This window comes from Numida meleagris, chromosome 2 (assembly GCF_002078875.1).
Source record: "Numida meleagris isolate 19003 breed g44 Domestic line chromosome 2, NumMel1.0, whole genome shotgun sequence".
Classification (NCBI taxonomy): domain Eukaryota; kingdom Metazoa; phylum Chordata; class Aves; order Galliformes; family Numididae; genus Numida; species Numida meleagris.
The window spans coordinates 50912542-50932394 of record NC_034410.1 but is presented as its reverse complement, the minus strand read 5'-3'; the positions used below and the strand labels follow the sequence as shown (position 1 = coordinate 50932394).

The 19853-nt window shown below is 39.7% G+C and overlaps 1 protein-coding gene across 5 annotated transcripts in view; it reads left to right on the top strand.

The window, feature by feature from the left end:
* The window catches only part of GLI3 (GLI family zinc finger 3), a 203862-nt gene that overhangs the window by 134897 nt on the left and 49112 nt on the right, over positions 1-19853 (top strand). For all 5 annotated transcript variants that reach the window (XM_021386345.1, XM_021386346.1, XM_021386347.1 and 2 more), the window contains 3 exons: positions 608-813; positions 7324-7470; positions 15003-15204. In XM_021386345.1, the coding sequence (XP_021242020.1) occupies positions 608-813; positions 7324-7470; positions 15003-15204 (555 nt within the window). The remainder of the gene's footprint in view (positions 1-607; positions 814-7323; positions 7471-15002; positions 15205-19853) is intronic.

The following is a 19853-nucleotide window of genomic DNA, read 5'->3' as shown; positions in this document are numbered from 1 at the left end:
GCAGTCTACTATTCCTTTGTCACTGAGTTTTCACCATCTTTTGTGGGAAGGGACATGAACAAGAAGTGCTCCAAAGGGCCTGGCTGTCTTAATGGCTTACAGAGTTTGGATATTCTGAAATTATTTCTGTGCAGATGAGCAATCTTGCTGTTTAAAGAAGGATAAGCTAGCAAATCAAGATGGTGGGCACAGTTTAACTCAAAACTTTTATCCAATAGACATGGTTATGAGATGAAAGTGATTCAGCATCTCAATATGTCTTCCATATTGCAGCAGTAATTAATATCTGGTATACAAGGTGCATTTTTCACATTAATTGAAGTGATTATCTGCTAAACTCCGTGGGGAAAGGGCATTGAGGGATGTAAAGATTAATTCATATTATAAGCTTGTTTTAAAACTGGCCAGAGAAATGTTGCTAATAATAGGTACAGAGAAGAATTAATTTCCTTTCCTTTTTCTTTTCAAGCAGTCAAATTTTGTGGAAGTTATTACATGTGCAACGCAGTTGTTATTTTTCATGACAGAAGTCTCTTACCTTTAAACTGTTTTTGTTTACCGTATAGATAACTTGGCTTGTTTTCTTTTTTTTCCTTTTGTCTTCCAGGCCTTCTGCCTTATCTAGTAGCCCAACATATTCAGATCTTCCGTTCATTAGAATTTCCCCACACAGAAATCCTGCTGCGGCATCGGAGTCTCCCTTCAGCACTCCTCACCCATACATTAACCCGTACATGGACTATATCCGCTCCCTGCACAGCAGCCCATCCCTTTCCATGATCTCGGCAGCCCGGGGACTCAGCCCAACAGACGGTGGGTTAAGACAGGCTTCCTGTTTTCTGTCCTTGTAGCAACTTAAGTTATATTAATCTTGTCAACATTTTTCCCCCTTATTCAAAGCAGCTTCAGCAGATTTGTCAGACATATTCATTATGTCATAAATGTTTCAATACTTCATCAGCCTATCATGGCTCATTTGTACATCTCACAAATGTTGAAACTTCAGGAAAAAAAAAAACACCTTGCCTCATTCAAAATTTAAGCTGGAAGAGTGGTGTATGGCTTGTGACATCTTTTGTTTGTGGAGCTGATCCTGGGTATGATTTTGGTCTTCCAAGAAATCCTATGCATCTGCACTGAATTGAGCTAGATTCTTTGTGAGGATAAAAAAGTTTGTATAGTTCCACAAAGTTCTTCAGGTGCAAAAGGCTTGTTGATTAAAATAGTATTTTCCGATTGTGTAAGGCATGCTCTGATTTGGTAAATGTATTCTTTAGATTTATTTCAGTTTACTGTAGCCAATGACGAAACTGTAAAAGAAGTGGCTAATAATCAGGACTAGCCACTTTAGTTTAAGTGGTGAGCATACTTGAAATGTTGATACTTTAGGTCTTAGTATGAGCATAGCTATTATTTTCCAGGTTATTTGTGTTGAAGTGAACCTCCACTATCAGTTTTGTTGTTACTTTGATACATTTCCTATGCCTATTCCTGTTTCAGTGGGAATATTGGCAAAGTGAGCAATAAACAGAATTGCGAACGGCCTCAGTCTTGTTAACAGTAGGTTTTTCAATAATAAAGTAAGTAATTTGACATTTCAAAATCATAGCATTTGATGAAGAGAAATAAAATATAACACACCAGCAAACAAGTATGTAGAGTGAAGATAATTAAATTCTTATTGTAACAATGGGAAAAGTCTTCATGCTAGTATATGGAGAAACTTACCAAACAGAGTTAAACTGCTTTTAGGTGAATTTGAAAAATGAACAGTGCACCCTATCCAAATGGATAACTAATTAGTCCTCACTTACAAGAACATATACCTTTACAGTTAATCCATTAGTTATGGGTGCATATTCTTATGAGAATAAATTTTAATGACCTATTGTCAGTCAAGTTATATGGCATGCACATAGGTCTTTTCTAGCAGCACTTTGGATGTTGCGTGAATCCTTACTAATTCCACACTTTTTATTTTAACCCAGATATTTTCTTAAAACTTAAGCATATATATTTTGAACTAACAATTTGTATGGTTAGAAATACATGTTTTGACTCAGAGAGTCAAAAATTCTTGTAGTTTTGCCATTGTAGTTTTGCCATTGCAGTTTTGCTGTCTCACCTACAGTGAGATATAGGTAGTGCAGTGAGCAGAGCCTTAGAAAGGTGTTCAGCTCACCTAAAAGCAGGCACTTAGATTTTCCTAGCTGAATCTGGATCTCAGTTGTTAAGTCTGGGAACATACAGGCCAGGCAGTGTCACCTCTGTCCCTGGAAAAGTTGTGGAATAAGTTGTTCTGGATGCTATCTCCAAGTAATTGGAAGAGAAGAATGTTATCAGGAGTAGTCAGCATGGATTCACCAAGGGGAAATCATGCTCGACCAACCTCGTAGCCTTCTGTGATGGCATCACCAGCTGGGTAGATGGGGGGAGAGCAGTGGATGTCGTCTACCTTGACTTCAGCAAGGCTTTTCATACTGTCTCCCACGACATCCTGATAACAAAGTTGAGAAAGTGTGGGATAGATGAGTGGATAGTGAGGTGGGTCAAGAACTGACTGAGCTCAGATGGTGGTAATCAGTGGCACAGTCTTGTAGAGACCTGTATCTAGCAGTGTTCCCCAGGGGTCAGTGCTGGGTCTGGTCTTGTTCAGTATCTTCATTGACGACCTTGACAAGGGGATAGTGTCCACCCTCAGCAAGTACGCCAATGATACAAAGCTGAGAGGAGTGGCTGACATGCCAGAAGGCTGTGCTACCATTGAGCAGGACCTGGACAGGCTGGGGAGCTGGGCAGTAAGAAATCAGATGAGGTTTAAACAAAAGCAAGTGTAGAGTCTTGCACCTGGGAAGGAATAACCACATATGTCAGTACAGGTTGGGGGATGACCTGCTGGAGGAAAGCTCTGCGGAGAAGGACATGGGATCCTGGTGGACGACAGGTTGGCCATGAGCCAGCAGTGTGCCCAGATGGCCAAGAGTGCCAGTGGAGTCCTGGGGTGCATTAATAGGAGTGTGGCCAGCAGTGTGGCCTGGTCAGGCCTCACCTGGAGTACTGTATCCAATTCTGGGCTCCCCGGTACAAAAGAGACAGGGAAAGAGGAGCGAAAAAGAGTCCAGGAAAGAAAGAGTCCAGTGAAGGGCCACAAAGATGACAAAATAAATGGCCTGGAGCATCTCCCTGTGACGAAAGGCTGGATGATCTGAGTTTGTTCAGCCTTGAGAAAAGAAGACTCAGAGGGCATCTTATTAATGTTTATAAATATCTTAAGTGTGGGATACAAAGGGATATGGAAAACCTCTTCTCAGTAGTCTGGGGACAGAACAAGGGGAAATGGCCATAAACTGAAGCACAGGAAGTTCCACACCAATATGCAAAAGAACTTCTTCACAGTGAGGGTGATAGAATCACAGAATCATAGAATTAGGTAGGTTGGAAAAGACCTACAGGATCATACAGTCCAACCATCCACCTACCACCAATAACCCCACTAAACCATGTCTCTCAACGCTATATCTAAATGTTTCTTGAACAACTCCAGGGATGGTGACTCAACCACCTCCCTGGGCAGCCCATTCCAGTGCCTGACCACTCTTTCAAAAAAGTAGTATTTCCTAAAGTCCAGCCTAAATCTCCCCTGGCACAACTTGAGGCCATTCCCCCTCGTCCTATCACTAGTTACAAGAGAGAAGAGGCCGATCCCCAGCTCACTACAACCTCCCTTCAGGTAGTTATAGAGAGCGATAAGGTCTCCCCTGAGCCTCCTCTTCTCCAGACTGAACAATCCCAGCTTCCTCAGCCACTCCTCATAAGGCCTGTGCTCTAGACCCCTCACCAGCTTTGTCATCCTCCTCTGAACACGCTCCAGGGCCTCAATGTCTTTCTTGCAGTGAGGGGCCCAAAACTGGACACAGTACTCGAGGTGGGGCCTCACCAGTGCTGAGTACAGAGGGACAATGACTTCCCTACTCCTACTGGCAACACTATTTCTGATACAAGCCAGGATGCCATTGGCTTTCTTGGCCACCTGGGCACACTGCTGGCTCATGCTCAGCCGAGCATCGACCAATACCCCCAGGTCCGTTTCCTCCACACAACCATCCAGCCACTCTGCCCCAAGCCTGTAGCATTGCCTGGGGTTGTTGTGGCCAAAGTGCAGGGCCCAGCACCTGGTCTTGTTGAACCTCATCCCATTGGCTTCAGCCCAGAGATCCAACCTGTCCAGATCTCATGGTAGAGCACTGGAACGGGCTGCCCAAGGAGGTTGTGGAGTCTCCTTCTCTGGAGATACTCAAGACTCGTCTGGATGCCTGCCTGCGCAGCCTGCTGTAGGGAGCCTGCTTTGGCAGGGGGGTTGGACTTGATCTCTGGAGGTCCCTTCCAACCTCTACAATTCTGTGATGCTGTTATAACTACAATGGTGCTAAGACTCACTTGTCTACAAATTAGGTGTTTGGTGTCAGTTGAAGTCTCTGGAGTGTCTTACCTTGACTCCAGCTGCCACCTGATAAAGGCAGTTTTATCCTTTAAGGCCTGTCTCATATCTGCCAGGCTTGTGTAGATGCCTTGGGTATCCAGGGGCTTTCAGATGGCAAGAGACACTTAGATGTGTGCAACACAGGTTGAGTTAATGCTCATTAATGCTTTGGTTACTGACTTTTTACACAAATTTAGCTTTTCATTAGTACAAGCTACATGTACTTGATAAAGCTTTTTTCCTTGTTCATGAAAATGCAGTAAGTTAATGTAGGCATTGGAGATATTTCAATGGAACAACATGCTTATAGAAAAACTGTTAAATGTGTTCTCTGGCATCCATAGTTTGTCTTCTGGTTGGTGAGATAGGCAGTAAAATAGCTTTTTTTTCAGATGTGGGTTCCTGGGATCAGATAGTCTAAATTATGGCTTGGGCACTACTACAATGAAAATTAAAAATCCTTATTTAAAGGATTTTTTGATGATTTAAAGGGAGACATACACATAAAGTACTATTAACATCATGGATATCACGGCTTATGTTGTATAGCATTTCAAATTTGACAACTTCTAAGTTGTTACTTTTTTTCTGAAAGTCATATCAAGGTTTCCCATTCTACCCTAATTTCTTTAGGCCAGTTAAATAATTAGGTCAGTGTACTATTGGGCTCAGTCTGTCGACTCAGATCTGGGGATGGCTAGGAGCCAAGACAATCCATAACATAAATAAGACCAGTTTCATGTTCACCACAGGTCTTGCCAGCTGTAATTAATGACTGCCATAGCAGCAGCCATGGTAGAGTATCATGTACCTTGTCACTTCGCCTTGCCCAGCAGAACAGGTGGGCTGGGGTTGGCCAAAGATTCCTCTGAACAACGCGAGTGTTCAAGGCAGGGCTAAGGACTGAATCCATTGGTACTGTTGTGTGAGTGCTGAAATGAAGCTCAGCAATGCCCACAAATGCAGAAGCACAGAAGCATATTCCTCCTCTTGTAAAATGGTAGGAACAAAGCTGAAGCTACCCAGGAATAAACAGGAGAAAATTCAGTGCTGCGGGCCTTCCCATTTACCCTTCCTTTACCCTTCATGCGATACATCATTTATTAGGGTAATTTTTTATGTTTGAAGAAGGTAAGGAGTGATCTTTAAAGAGCACCAGAGCATTTCTCAGCGTACGGAACACTTACTAATGCAGTTATGAGCTCGCTATGTTTTCTGCAGCTGTTCATTTTAAATTTTGCAGCCAATGTTATTGTTAGTTAACCCAGACACTTATGTCAGAAAGCTCCGGAAATATGTTAAGTGTGTCTGGAAAGATATGGTGGTTGCCTGCTACTGTAAAACTTTAACATCAGTGATTCAGTGTGAGTTACTCTTCTTTTGAGATTTGGTCTGAATGTTTTTCTTGCCATGTCACAGAAAGTGATGGTGGATAAAGTAGATTCTACTGAATTTAAAAATTAATTTGTAATTTGGAAAAAGTACTGACATTCTTTAATTTTTCCCAGCTCAATTTTTATGCCATTTCTGTTGCTGTTCAATGTACTTTTATTTTTTAAACCTTTCCTGAAAGTTGTTTGTGTTTTACATTATAACATCAAGAGCACTTTCTTCCATTCTCTTTGGTAAAAGTAAAGGCAGGTAACACACTTTAGAAGCGTGGCTATTGAATTAACTCGAGAATTCTCCAGACTCAGTATTTTCCTCATTTTAGTACAAATGTTGATGCTTTGCCTCTGAGGTTTGCATTTGTGATACAGTTCTCAGTGCAAGCATAAATTATCCTTTTTTGTCACACTATGTAAGAAAGAATATTCAGGTAAGTCAGTAATCTACAAAATTGAAGCTTGAAATTCTGTTTCCATTCAGGATTTGGTTGCTAGGATTAAAGAAAAATCTTAGTAGATAATATGAAATATTATGAAATAATATGGAAGAATATGTGATCTATCTGTTGTTGTGTAGCCCGTAACTTAAAAGATTTTTAGGCAAATTTATGCACTGATATACCACCTTCTGGTGAGCACATAAAAGGTAATTTTAGCTGTTTTGCAAGTGGGACAAGTAGAGATTGAAAAGGAAGTCTGCATAACATAACAGAGTCAGAATTGCTCTTTTTATGAGCACTTCTCATAGAAGCCAATGAAGTGACCCTCTACAGAAGGCTGCTGAAATAAAGTGATATTAAAATGACATGTATTTTTGATTTGTCCGTAATTGCCCATTAGTTGATGGCATACTTGAAAACTGCAGGGGAACAGAAAGCTCATACGTCATTTTTACAGGAGAGAAAGGCTAATACAAGTCACTGTCAGAGGTCTGCATCACTATGCTCAGGACGTAGAGCCAATCTTGTCTGAGGCCCTGACTCGGAAAACGTGCTTTTATATTAAGTAAAAAATACTTACGTATGAATTTTGAAGGATGGGATGCATGCCTTCACGGACTTCGGTTTGTCCTCCAAAAAAGCCCTGCCACTGTTCGTGGACAACAGATATTTGTCCTGAAAGCATGCTTTGTCCCTCTTTTCTCCTAAACTTACATGAACACTGTCACTGCGAGTGACAGTCCCTTTTTGAATCACTTAATAATAAATAATAAATATTAAAAAAATGAGGTCACAGAGCTCATTAATTCTTTATGTCTTGCTGTTTTTTTTGAATGTTGTCTTTGCAGTGGCACTGGTTGTAATACGTTGACCAGTGGTGGCATACTGCAGATGTCACATTACATTAAAAAATAAACAAGCTGTTTTAATAGCCAGAGAAGCCAGTAATGTGATAAAACTTTCCTTTTCATTTACCTTAACATCATTAACACTGCTTTTTATGTTGTGCTTTTAGCTCCACATGCTGGCGTCAGTCCAGCTGAATATTATCATCAGATGGCTCTGTTGGCAGGCCAGCGCAGCCCTTACGCAGACATCATTCCTTCAGCTGCCACTGCTGGAGCTGGTGCTCTACATATGGAGTATCTTCATGCCATGGATAGTAAGTGACATTTTCTAGAAATAAAGACAGTCCTGCAAAGGGAACCACATGGATCATTCCTGTTCTGGCCCAAATGGCCTCCATGCAAATGGAGAAGCAGGAGTCAACATAAGTCTCCTACTGAGGCTGAAGGACCTGAACGTTGCTTGCCAGATAAACAAACGTTACATTAAGTCTGAAAGTAAACTTTGTAAGAAAGTATGGAGAGGAACAGGACTGCTCCTGAATGTAGGTTATAAATTTTATTTCCACTGCGACTTGAGTGCTTTTGAAAAGGTCCTTTTCTATTCACAGTCAGTAACTTACTTTCATTGTTAGGGTGAGTATTTCCCCGATGAGCTTTCTGTTAATAAAAGGTTTACCTGTGTTTTTCCATTAGGAGAGCATGTTCCCCTCCTTCTTAGAGAGGTAGCACGCTTACAAGTTATGTATCGTATAATGATAGACCTTGAGACTGCTTCTATGGTGAAGCAGATTGCTGAATTCTTAAGGATCCTGACTTAGTTTTCCCTAATATTAAGAGCCTTCTTTACCCACTTCAGCATCTTTCAGGCCTTTAATCTGTCTCCTCTCTGGTGAAGGAGGAAAAGAGAGCACCCTATTCCAGATTGCTTGTTGCCACTTATTTTCATCAACCAGAAGGATAATGCAGAGTAATTAGAAGATGCTTGCGTGCTTATTGGGATGAAATCGGTTCCTTCCAGAAAAGAAATAAAAAATGGTGACAAGAAATCAAGCACGGATGACTCTTGCTCAGTTGTACAGAGCAATACAATAGCATTACACCACCTTGTTGTGCCGCTGTCCCACAGCTTTTTAAAGTCTTTGTTAGCATGTGGTTTCTTCTCACTTGTGTCCCTCTGTTAGCTGCTTGCTATACTTGCTGATCCAATGAATATGGGAGTTAGGAGGTTTTCCTCTGAAAACATGGAAATATACATAGCTACCCCTCAGAAGACATGCCTGGAAGCATGAAATAGTTGACTGACCAACAATCTTTACAATATTGAGACATGACAGACTGTCATGGAACTGGCTGAGACAAACTATTTTGATTTTAATGTCTTGATAGTGAAGGACTTTTTAATTCAGTTTCTTTTATCAGTCTCATGCTGCACTGGTAGTGTGCATATACTGTGCTGGTCTTGTGCACAGTGATTATACAGTAAAGTAAAATACCTTGAACCCACTTCAGGAACATTATAAACCCACACGTGGAGTATGGACCAGAAATTAATGTGCATGTTTCTGTGCTTGAAAGCTTAATAATTTGATACTTTCTGGTTTGTATTTTAAGAGGAATAAGGATGGACAAGGTACACTGTTAATGCATTTGATGCATATTAATGTCTTGCAGAATGGAAACTCTTTTATGCATAGTTCAGGTAATATAAATTTGCTGCTGTGTTCTGTTGCAAGGAAAATTCTCCAGCTTGTATAAATGGACATTACTTCATTGAAGTGGTGTTCTGTACTTGCAATGTTTTTAGTTCCTACTAGGATGGAGTTTCCAAATGCATGCAGTTAGCAGTTCCATACTACTTGTTTCGAGACAGACGTAATTGAACGGACCTGTTCAGTCTGAAGAAAGATGGACAGATGTCTGCTAGAAAACCTAGGAAAATGAGAAGACACTGCAGTACTCGTACAAATAATGGTGCTTGCACAAAGGACCTTGATGTGTGAGTAGAGACTGTATATGCAGTAATCTCTGAAGAATTACAGTTTTTGCATCCCAAAGCACATTATCACTTCCCCTTCTTATTAAAGGGGAAGCATATTGACCTTTGCCCATAACTTCAGCCTATTCATAAAATGTACCTAAGTACTTGCTCTAACAGGAATGTTAGCTGTCCACAGCTTTAGCTGCAATGTGTTTGAAATGTGCTCTTTAATGTGTTTTGTGTTTGTTTTTAAAAATTAAGATCACACATTTGTAGTTCATTTTAGCAGCAACTTTTCAATTAGGGATTATTTCAGAATTACAGACAAAAGATGCGTAATGGTATTATGCAAATGGGTTATTTTTAAACAGTAAATAGAGAATTAAAATAAGAACCAATCCTACTAAGGTCACTCAGCTCACCTTCTGTATTTGATGAGAATGTGTTTAGTCAGGCAATAGCTGCTTTTATCTAAATAGAGTATGAAGTTACCCTTTTACTTTGTGAAAACTAATTAAAACTATCTTAACTTGCATGGGTATACAGCAAATTAATTGTCATTAAGTAGGAATCTGAATGTCCTATCATTCATCATGCTATAGAAAACTCCTTTCTTCTTTGTCAGAGTTTTAGATTAGAAAAGAGAAAAAAACAATTAGCAGGAAGCCAATATTAAGACTTTTTTTTAACAATAACAATGCCCATGTATGCATTTATTAACTAAGTACAGTGATGAATGCAAAACAGTGGCATTTGTTTGGGTCTTTCTTCTTAAGGACTTATATAGTTATCTTAAAAGTACTCTTTCACCTTTGCCCAGTCTCGTCAGAGAACATAGATGAGAGACTGGTAGATTCCCTCATTATCTGCTATCAAATTCTGAGCAAGTTAACTCACTCAAAGACTGCTGCTCATTTATTCTGCGCAACAACCAAAAAGATACAAACAAGATATTGTTCTTATTTTGTGAAGCAAGTCTGTCTCTTAATTGTGTGTTTATACAGCATATAGCGCAGTAATTTGGCATTTCTGCTCTCTCCTGTAGTACAAATAATAATTCCAGCAACAGTATACACTAGGCACGAAAGCAGGTTAAATGCAGTTTATGCAGTTTTTGGCCTTTTGTGCTGGAAGACTGATTTCAAAGTGAGAACAGTTAACCGGAACGTTAAATGTTGCCTAAGGAGGAAGTATGTTCTTGAAGCTCTGAACTTCAGTGTCTGTGACCTTTCTACAGTGTATGCTGTGGGGGAATAAGGCCAGGATCATGTGTGCTTGATTGGCACGTTTCCTCATCTACTCCTGTGTGGCATGAGAAGTGGACCATAATTCTCTTTGCTGCTGTAATGTTTTTCTGTTGTTTTGGTGGCCAGAATCCCTGACTAGGTCTTCCTATCTTCTTGCTTGACCTCAAGGGTTCAGATATGCTAACTATAATATCAAAGTAACTAGGGGAAGATATTGACAGTAGCAACAACTGTGATTCATTGTTGTGGCTGGAAAGATGCCAAAACTGTCTTTTAAACGCTTAGAAAATTCCCCAAATCACAGGTTTGGGGTTTGGTATCCACCTATTTCCCTCGGAGAGTGAATTTTACTGTGCTTTTTTTGTGGTGTTTAGTGGAAGGTAAGCGTGTTCCTGAGGCTTCTAGATTCATCTCCTATCAGTATTAATATCCTCACTCTGATTACATTTTGTCTGTGCTTACTCGGAATGGGAGATACTTCTTTTTCAAAAGCCATTCAGCACTGCCCTAACCCTTTTGCATTACTGACACTGATTGTAACCCTATTGATGTAAAGAATTAGGCCAGCCTGAAGAGTTGGACCTGTGTGAGGAGCTTTGTACTGGATTTGATTTCTGATTTTCACCCTTAAGTGGAGAATGAGTGTGGAACAGCAAATCCATTAGTTTTCCTCTTGCATTGATAAGAGATACACTCTTTTGGAAACTAAGACAAAATTCATGTCAAACTTCAGTAAAGTAAAAACAAAGCTTGCACATTTGTGAACAGAATCCAAAAGAAAAAGAAAGGAAAAAAGAAAACTTTAAATTAAAAAAAAACAACTTCCTATGTTCACAACCTTCAACAGAAACTATTGCTTTAGGTGGGTTCTAAGAAGTTTGATTTGAAGGGTTGTAATAAAACAGGTTTGATGAAATTTGATTTAAAGAGATAGAATAAATGATATATGTCTGAAGATGGCCTTATAAATGATTAAGCAATGCTAAAAACTACAACTCAGAAATAAAATTCATGAACAAATTTGCTGGATGGCATATTCCATTTTGAAATTTATGATAGAGATAGATATCTGTTATTTTAGAATTGATCTCCATCCCAGGAATAAGATTTTTCTTCTGACACCTGCTGAGGTTTTTGTTGGCACATACAAGTCTTTACTATCTACTGCTGGCTTCTTATAACTATAATGTCTGCTCCAAAAAGGTGACATTTCTAAACAAACCTTCACCGTCAGCTTCCATTTACATGCTTTGCCAAAGCTGATTTTCTTTTCAGTGCTTGCATGGTGGGAAATGAGTTTTCAGGGAATCACTGGTCCTGCGTTTTTTGGTTTTAAAGTGTTTTATAAAGAGTGTGGAATGTAATGGTTCAGTGGGAGAATACAGTGAGCAGATAAACATCTCAAATTACTAAATAAATATTGAAGTGTTTGTGTTTAATTTAAGTGCCCGGGCAAGGCTGAAAAGTTTGTTTTAGTATTCAGAGAAATGTAAAAATAGCTATCTATTCCTTTTCACTGGCTAAGAATGATGTTATGCTAAATGAATGGTTTAGCAAACATTCTGCAGTGCAATGGATGGACAGCTCATGCTTATGACTTTTTAAGAATGTGAAACTTAATTAAACCACGGAGATCTGAAAAAACAATAATTCCATTTAATTGTATTTCTAGTGCTGAAAATCATGGCCTCCCCTGAAGCAAATCTCCTCCCACTGTCAGATCCTGTAGAGCTCTTGCGTGGCCTTGGCTGTTGGTTCCTGCTGTGAAGCAGGAATTTCCCCCTGTACACGGGGAACCATTTGACCTTAGGAAACTGGCTCCATCCCAGGAAGATGGAAAGTGCTTCTGAATTCCTACATCTAGGTGGAGGCAGAACTGGGCACTGCCTTGGGGAGAAGACAAAGCCAAGACTGCTGGATGGTGCAGCTAATGGCTGGGCTATCTGCCATCAAGGCACAGTGTCTCATCACAGAAGAAGCAAAACCCAGGTGTTGTCCCCTGCTTTTATCATCTAGTCCCAGTCTAGCTTCAAATGAAAGATATTCAGGTGTTGGTGTTCTTAGTAACTGCTCCACTTCTTTAATCAAACCTATGCACACCCTGTCTAGACAGCATAAGCAGCAATCAGTTCACATTTTGCAGAGTCCTGAGAAGTTTCCCAAATAAGCGGTAAATCCTTTGTCATTGTACAGATTCAGAACTGAACTTCCGATCTATAAGAAGTAACTTTTAAAAAGTATTACTCATGGAAATGCTCTTTTGAAATTTCTCATACGCTGCCGTTAGCAGTTCACAATGACTCTCAGCTGTAAATACATTACATTAGGTCCTGCTTATCAAATGAGTGGGAGCTGTGCTTGTCTCCTTTTGAGTATGCCTGCTGCTTTCTTGCTAGCACAATGAAATTTGTGCTAGAGGATTCATACCAGTGTTCACGTTAACTACATACTCTGCCTGTCATATATAGCACACTGTTAGGATAGCTGATAATCACAAATGATGTCTGAACAACATCTCACTTTTCTGGGCAGTGAATGTTTAGCAGGTCTTGTCCCCTCCACTTGCTGCTTAACCAGAAACACCTGTACTTAGCCATTCCATTGTAAAATAGCAGTAGCATAGTTTATTCACCTCTGAAGCACTCCAATTGTATCCTCAGCTCAGGCAAATTATGTTCCCCCCACTGACTTCAGTGAATTTGTTCTAACTGATGCTGGCTGAACAGTCAGCAGATGAGAGTTGTGGATGAAAGATGTAAGTGCAAATTTTTGTTTTGTTTTTGTAAGTGCCATTTTTGTTTTACCATGGCATGTATCTTGTATTTTCTTACTAAATATATTGCAGTTTCTTATAGCTGCTGATCAGCGTTGGGTTTTATTTTGGCACAAATAAAGCATCTCAAGCTTTGAAAGATATGAAAAATACGAAACACAGCACTAATGAAATATCAAGCAGACGCGCTACAATAGAAAGCTCATAAAAAGGAGATAAAATAGATTGCATAAAGTGTAGTAGCTTTAGGAAGAAATAAATGGCTATGTCTGAGTTTTAAATGATGAATCAAGAACATGAATATTCATTGAAAGTCTGAGCAGTATGGACTAAGGCCTCTTGCAGAGGCAGTGCACAAAAAAAACCAACAAAAAACATCTTAACCAGATGCTTAAAATAATTGGCAGCCATGTTGGCAGGTGAGGCAAAACTCAGCATAGATTAGAAGGACAATAGGCAGAGATGCAGTCGTGCAAGCACAGCAGCGATGAAGTGGCAGCTGTTAATACCAGATAAAAATCTTGGATAGCATGCACAGAAAGAAGGGCAGTGCACTTATATGTGTAAGGAAAATGTAATGGCAGATTGTAATCCTGCTGTGTCCTTGGGATTAGACTAATTGGAGTCCATTTGACTGGGTATTATTTGGCATGTAAACTTAAATACTCCATTGAGAAGTTGTCCAGAGCACCAAGAGATGAGCAGGAATCAAGAAAAACAGACCCATAATGGAAGGTTGCTAACATTTGTTAATTTTGAGTAAGTTACAGAGGAAGTCAAGGAGTCTGAGAGAAGTAACTGTAAAATAAACATTAAACCAGAGACCTGCATGACCCTGGCTGTCAGGATTGTTAGGACTCAGTCCTTTACTGCAGGTTAAAGGGATTAAAAAGGTAGAAGCTGCACTACTATTAAAGAAGACAGTTCAGTACACAGGAGGGAGGCTAATTCCCTTCTTCTCAGACTCAAGTGAGATGGAAATTAATTAAATAAAGGGAATAAATTTAAAATGAACTATCTTCCATCAGGACTGCAGATTTTTGGGATGATGTGGTAAAATAGACCAGAAGGGGTAGAGATTTTCAAAGCTGCTCAAATGATTTATAAATGTAATATTTATTGTTTTGAATGGTGTCTGTATTGTTGCCTTCGCTTAAGTGCTTTGAAAAGCTTGATCTCTAGTTCTAAGATGTCTGGAAACCATAGCCCCCCTGTGTGTACCAACACAAGAATATCATGGGATCCTGGATGAGTTCAAATAAAGCCTACCATTTCTCAGTCTAATGCTGTGAATGCCTTTTAACTTCTGTTGACAGAACCGACCTTTATAGTGATTTTCAGTCCTGATTTTTAGTTTTGCATCAAATATTGTCCAGGCAGAACTATGGTCAGCAAAGGAAAAGCTACCACTTCACTTCTGTGCTGTATTTTACAGTTTTAGCTTTGGCTGTGTGTATTAAAGAGATGTGGGTTTGGGTTTGTTAGTAGCCTAGATCTGAACCTCTCATTGCTTGTGGTTGAATTAATGATGTGAATGTCTAAGAAGCCATCAGATTCATAAATCACCAGAAATGAGAGGAATAACTCATAAAAGTCTTTTCCTTTTGTTTAGCAATTCATCATTTTGCTTGCACATTAATAAACACAGCTCCACTGAGGTAAGCCACAGGAAGACAGATTTTTCATCCTAATTTTCCTCAATTGTAGCCAGTAGATCACAAGTGGAGAGAGTGGTCTTATCACAGCTTATCACAGCGTGTTGGTGTCTTGCGACTCCCTAACAATCACCGATAAAAAATAAATGCAATTAAGTACTCTGGTGGATAATTATTTGTGTTTACATAACAGGCGCCAGGTTTCCGAGTCCGAGATTATCAGCTAGACCAAGCCGAAAGCGTACGTTGTCCATATCCCCCCTATCTGATCACAGCTTTGACCTTCAGACCATGATACGGACATCTCCAAATTCCTTGGTCACAATTCTCAATAATTCTCGTAGCAGCTCCTCAGCCAGTGGTTCTTATGGCCACTTATCTGCAAGCGCAATAAGGTAAGAACAGCATTTTCTATGTATATTATATATATGTATATTTTTTGCCATCGACACACACACGTGTATACATACAAATGTGAATGTACACTCACATTTTTATGTAACTGTTTTGTTTTGTATGTGTGTACTTGCAGTTTCTATACTGTTCACTGGAGCCTAATTTGAAGTATAAAATACTTTTTTTTTGTTCAGAAAGGTAGGCACATGGAACATTTTAGTATGTTGTTGTCCAGTCCAGATAATACTCCATGTGACCAGCAGAAATGGTGTGTGTGTGTGTGTGTGTACTCAGGAGTCTGTATTCAGAGAAGAAGTTCTAGGATAGGTTGGTGACTTAGGTCACTTGTGTTCTTCTGTCCGTGTAGGTAACAGACAGTGAAATGTTTGTATATTACAATCATCAGAGATTGAAGCATAGATGTGGTGCTGTTCAATTAAAACAGTTTACTAAAATTTCTTGGCATCCATGTTCAATTTTTTTTCATGTTTTAATTTGTATATTGAAATATTAAGACTTTCTGTGGCTGAATTATCTTTATTTTCTACTAAGAAAGTACTGTTATCATCTCATATAATTAGAAATGCAGTCGTTTTCATTTGGACACTTCACTTCTTGTGCAAGAAAACAGCTAAAAATGCTTATTCTGAAGGCAGAAGAGCAGAGTAGCAAAGGACAAGGTAGGGAGAAATTGTACATTGCAGGGAAAAAAATGGGAAGCAAGCAGAGCACAGAGAGATGGAAGAAGTAAAAGTGCCAAAAAATGAGTGTGGAAGAAAATGAGGAAAAACAACCGAAAATAATGCAACTGCAGAACATGCTTGCATGTGTGACAATGCTGTATGTTAACCGAGAAAAGTTCCTTTGGTATTCCAGAAAAAATCCTCTAACTCTCCAAAGTCTTAGAAAATACTGATTTTGCATTTATGGCACTTGAACAAGGAGTGCTTCTGGTCCCTGCCTTAAAAACAGCCTCCACCTTCAATTTTGAATTGGGGAAAGGAGCAAGTCCCCGCAGCAATTTCTTGAGATCTGAAAGATCCTTTTTTGGCAAGGCTCAAACATGCCTTTCCAGCATAAACAACACACTTAAAACTTCAAAAAGTGGCTCTGGGGATTTGCACTATTGAAGAAAATGGAGCGTGCAACTAGTGTATTGGAAACCATGAGGCTGCTAAACTTTGTAAGTGACAAAACTATAAATATTTGACATTAGCATAAGTGCTGTTTTTGTTTATTTTGTTTATATTTGAAGTACTTCTTTTGAATAGTCCTGCTTCATAGCTCTGATGTACTTGAGTAGCTGTGTAGTGTTTCACAGGTATGCTATCATAGCTCTGCAATACAACTCTGTGACTTTTGTAACCACAGCCCGAGTTATCAAGCTTCCTAAAGTGGAATATTATCAGTAGCTGACAGCAGTTTTGGACCACATCTGTTAAACGTATTGGCTGTATGGAGGTGTACTATCCCCATTGTCATTAAGATGAGAGGGCACTTCGATTACTAACCTCCTTTTCCATTGTTTGTAACTTTGGTAAAGCAAATAGTGCATGAAAGTTGGCATACCCTCTACACTAGATTAAGTCTTTCCTCCTTTTCCTCATACCCCACAGCTGGAAATGGTTATTACATCTTTTTGATACATTGAATCATAAACCTAAAGGCTGTACCTGCCAAGCCAGAGTCAGATGAACAGTTTTGTTGAAGATGGTTGAGGAGTTGGAGTGAGTTAAGTGTGGAGACTAAGTAAGGGTTTACCAACTGGTACGGTAGATCTTGTGAACTGCTGTCACTGGGGAGAGCAAGGCTTGTGCACCTGAGCCTGTATTTAGCAGAAGCTTTCAGCACTCCCTCATCATATTTTCCAGGTGTGCATAATCCAAAATTTCCTAATCATTTTGAGTTAATAATTTCTTCTTTTTAAAAAGAATACTCATGTTCAACATGAAAAGTGGTAAACATATCACTCCATTCTTTTGAATGGAAAGAAGGGAAAGGGAGAGCTGCCTCTTTTATCACATTTGAAACTCACCTCTGTTGATGCCCTTTAACTTTTCTCATGTGAACATGTCTACATAACAGTTACACCAAAGTAAACAGTAACATAAGGTATTCAAACCAGGCCACATTCATTGCTTTAATAAATTCGAAGACTAAATAGCAACAGGGCTATCAGTAAAACTTCATTTATTGCAATCCACTGTCTTGTAAATAATGCATTCAGCACAAGAACTGCTGTACTGAATCAAATAATAGTTCATCCTGTTTAATATCCTGTCTGCAGCAGTGATCAAAATGTAGAAAAAATGTAGAAAAAACCTTTTCCTAGTGTAAAATTCTGGAAACTTGCAGGTAAATCTCATAGGAGTTACAGCAAGAAAGTGGTATAGTTCAGCAGGCCTGTAGATAGAATTCCAAGATAGGAAGGATCTGTATTTTAGGAAATGTTGGTATCATTAACTATACTTAACATTACACAATCCTTCTACTTTCAGATCGTGTTTCTGATCACTTTTTTTTAACTTAGCACAGATCATTTACACTTGGCAGCAATTTTTCATGGCAGATACATATCAAAGGCTGATTTTTTTTTAAAATGCCAGCAAAATTATTAATTCCTAATGAACGAAGTTAGAGGTAAACAGGCTTTCCTGAATGTAGCAAAAGAACTTTTGCTGCCATTTCTCTGAGACGCTAAAATTTGCCAGGGATGTCATCTAAATACTACAGATGTGGTCTTTGCTGTTCCTGAGAAGTTGTCCCATTCAGCCAAGTGATAAGCTCTTAAGAGCTTTCTATTAGCATGTATTAAATAGGTGTTTACTAAGAATTCGAAGTGTTCCAGTCTGGGGCCCACAGGAAGGAAGGAGGACTTTCCCCTGCAGCTGCAGCTGTTGTTAATCTAGAATCTCCTTGGGAAGTTTGTGGAGGCAAAGCTGTCTGCCCAACCATAACAGCCTTCTTTGAACGTGAAAAATAAAGCATTTTTCAGAGGAGCCAGGAGCTAGACCAGGATCTGTCCAGGCTGAACACACTGGGACAAAATGCTTTCATGTAAAGTAAAATTGCACTAAAAGAGAGAAAAAGCTGCAAAATAAGGCATGCAGAAGCCAGTTATTAATGAGAGTGAAGGTACTGCCCCCTTGTGATTGTGCATTGATACCTTTTTTAATTTTAGGGTTGCATAGTATTTTTTTTTTTCACCAGACCCCTGCCTGCTTCAGTGCACCAGCTGAGCCTTCTCTCTGGGTCAGTCAGAGCTGCAGGCCCTGCCTCAGCTTTCTCAGGCAGCGGGAGCGTGTTAACCTTGTTGTTTCCTGCGTGGAGAGCAGACCCTACTCTCGCAACACAATCCCAGCCTGATGCTGGGCAAACTACACTAGTCAGAAGTGACCACTGAGCTCATACAGTTTCTTTTCTGGAGGCACTCTTAATTTTTTGGAGAAGCTGAGCGCTTACAGCCATGGCTTGAAGCTGCTGATGTCTATTTTCAAAATTTAAAGTACGGTGTTATGTTAATTGACCCAGTAGATCAGGCCTCCATTTCTGAAACTGGGCAACTGCAATGAGTGGCACTTCTTAACCTTAGTACTTCTTTGATTTGTGTGCCTGTGCAAACAGAAGTCCTTCCCCTTCACCTTAGAGGGAGGCTGAAAGCATTAATGTTTTGTGAAGGATTTAGATTCTACTGTGATGAGCAGAGCAAGGAGCTCAGGAAGGTATCAGTGATTATGTATTCACAGAAAGTATAAATATAGTGGAAGGAACGCCAATGGGCAATACTCTGGGCAAGAAGAATAATGTCAGTATTTATCATTCAAGAGTATTGTGTATCTTGTGCCCTGTATAAGATGAGGAATCCTGATGGGGTGAGGGGTGAAGAGGTGCGTGGTCAAATAATTAAAGACTGATGAGTGAGAACAAGAGAGTGCAGGAAGGTTTAGTTCGGGCATGACTGATTTTGCAGTCTCAACGCCCTTTCAACCTACTTTTTTCAGAGGTGCTACTTATGTTAAGAAATTGTTTCCAGGACCTAGTTGGTCTTTTCATTGGCTAAAAGATTACATACCATGTTTCAAACAGCTTTTCGGCCTAGGATCCTCTGTATGAGCACTGTGGGTTTCTTAAGGTGAAGTCAAATGAAAGGAGATGCATTTTAGGCTGTGTTTTTACAGAGCCAAGCATAAAAGGGCTCTGGTCCTTGACATGGGTACTACTTCAGTTAGAATAATAAATAATAATAGTTTAGCACAATCCAGATAGGACTTGGCTTGGCGGGTGCTTTGTCGTTGTCAGCTGGCAGTGTAATTCTGTATCCTGACTACTGGCTGAGTACTTGAAAAGAAGATGTTGCTCCTGCTGGCAGCTAATAGTGGATCTCCTTTAGCACACCAGGTAGAGCTTCTACTTTGTATATTTGAAAACACCTGGTTTAGGTATCAGCTGGGAAGGACTGTGCAGAAAGGAGGCATATGAAACAGAATCAAATTAAGGTAATCCTTCATTTGACATTTACTCATTTGGTTACCTGCTTCAGTCCTGCACCCCTGCTATTCATCTTTTGTCAGGATGTGCTTACGTGTTATATCTGCTACCTTTGACAATTATTAGACTTTGCACTTCACTGGTACTTCTTTTTTAAGAG